This window comes from Helianthus annuus, chromosome 2, assembly GCF_002127325.2.
Source record: "Helianthus annuus cultivar XRQ/B chromosome 2, HanXRQr2.0-SUNRISE, whole genome shotgun sequence".
In the NCBI taxonomy this organism is placed as follows: Eukaryota; Viridiplantae; Streptophyta; class Magnoliopsida; order Asterales; family Asteraceae; genus Helianthus; species Helianthus annuus.
The window spans coordinates 71,488,462-71,490,284 of NC_035434.2; the positions used below are offsets into that span (position 1 = coordinate 71,488,462).

General features: G+C 40.4%; 1 protein-coding gene across 1 annotated transcript; it reads right to left on the reverse strand.

Moving 5' to 3' along the window:
* Positions 1-683: 683 nt before the first annotated feature.
* On the reverse strand, positions 684-1,250 carry LOC110892770. Its single transcript, XM_022139921.1, has one exon. It carries the CDS (start codon positions 1,248-1,250, stop codon positions 684-686), a length of 567 nt encoding a protein of 188 aa, XP_021995613.1.
* Between the last annotated feature and the right edge of the window lie 573 nt (positions 1,251-1,823).

The window sequence follows — 1,823 nt, forward strand, 5'->3', positions numbered from 1 at the left end:
CACCTATAGCGAAGCTATTGATAGGGTCTGGGGAGGGTAGGATGTAGGCAAGCCTTACCTCTATCCCAGGGAATAGAGAGACTGCTTCCAGTGAGACCCCCGGCTCTAAAAAACCAAAACCAAGACATAAGCTTCTGGAAAAACATATATAAGCACCCAACTACTAAAAAGGTGGAAAAGAAAAATAATAAAAATAAACACATAAATAAATAAATAAGCAGTTGTCAGTAAAAACTACGACGCCGGGAATAAGTGAAAACTTATAAAAGCTATATCATAAGACAAGAACCTAAACCAAAAACCAAGCCAAACTCCTAAAAGTCCTTAACCTTAATCCTACGTCTCCACGCAGTTCTATCCTCGACCATGTCCTCGAAGAGGTGCAAATCTAGCAAATCTTGCCTAATCCGCTCATCCCAAGTCATTTTCGGCCTACCTCTACTCCTCCTTCCATCTACAGTGAGTGTTTCAACTATTCTAATCGGTTCTGTCATCTGCCTCCTCCTGACATGCCCAAACCATCTCAATCTTCCCTCCCTTATTTTGTCAGAAATACCAGCAACTCCTAATCTTACCCTAAAAACCTCATTTCTTATCTTGTCCAACCTAGTATGCCCACACATCCATCTTAGCATCCTCATCTCTGCCACCTCTAGATTTCGTGCATGAATTTTCTTGATGGCTCAACACTCTGTTCCGTATAACATAGAGGGTCTAATTGCAACCCTATAAAATTTCCCTTTTAATATATCAGGGAACCTCTTGTCGCATAATATCCCTGTGGCTGCTCTCCACCTACACCATCCAACCTGGATACGGTGAGCTACGTCATTGTCTATCTCTCCATTAGTCTGAACAAACGATGCTAAATACTTGAACTTAGTTGCCTGTGGGACCACGTGGCCCTCAATGGTGATCTGAGTGTCGTGTTCATCGCCTGCTCCACTAAAATCACAGTAAAGGTACTCAGTCTTAGAGCGACTTATCCTCAAACCTTTGCCTTCTAAGGCTACACGCCATTCTTCTAACCTCTCATTCAAGCTCTGTTTACTTTCTTCTATCAGCACAATATCGTCTGCAAAAAGCAAGCACCACGGAACCGACTCCTGAATCGACTTTGACAACTCATCTAGGACAATCGCAAAAAGAAAAGGACTCAACGCTGACCCTTGGTGGAGTCCTACTTCCACAGGAAAGAAATCAGTATCCCCTACCGGTGCACGAACACTAGTTTTAGTTTCCACATACATATCCTTAATTAAGTCTACATACTTACTAGGTACCCCTCTATCCTCTAAACTATCCCATATCAATCTACGTGGCACACTATCAATCTACGTGGCACACTATCATACGCCTTTTCTAAATCAATGAACACCATATCTTATTAAACATGTCAATAAAATCCACTAATTAGGCCATGTGGCCGATTACTTAGCATGGGGGGGGTCTAAGTGTAAATTCCAACCATTAAGTTAGATTATAGTTCAAATCCAAGTAAAGTTGTAAGTGTTAGTTACTTAGATATTTTATATGAGGTGTTATGATGTTCGGGGATCATAACTAGCTCAGAAACAATAAAACAATGCTTCTAGTATAATTTTGGTGTTTCGGGTAGTGTCTGGTTGTTTGGTTAGATACCGATTCGTTAAAGTGTCAAACTATTCCGTTTAGTAATCTTTAAGTCCCCTTTTGTGACACTTTTAATTCCCGACACTTAGGAAAGCATTCAGGACCATTTAGTCATATTTTTGCATGTTACTAGCTTATTAAAATTCTGAATTTTGCTGAAATGTGCTGAATTCAGCACTTTAAGTGGGTTT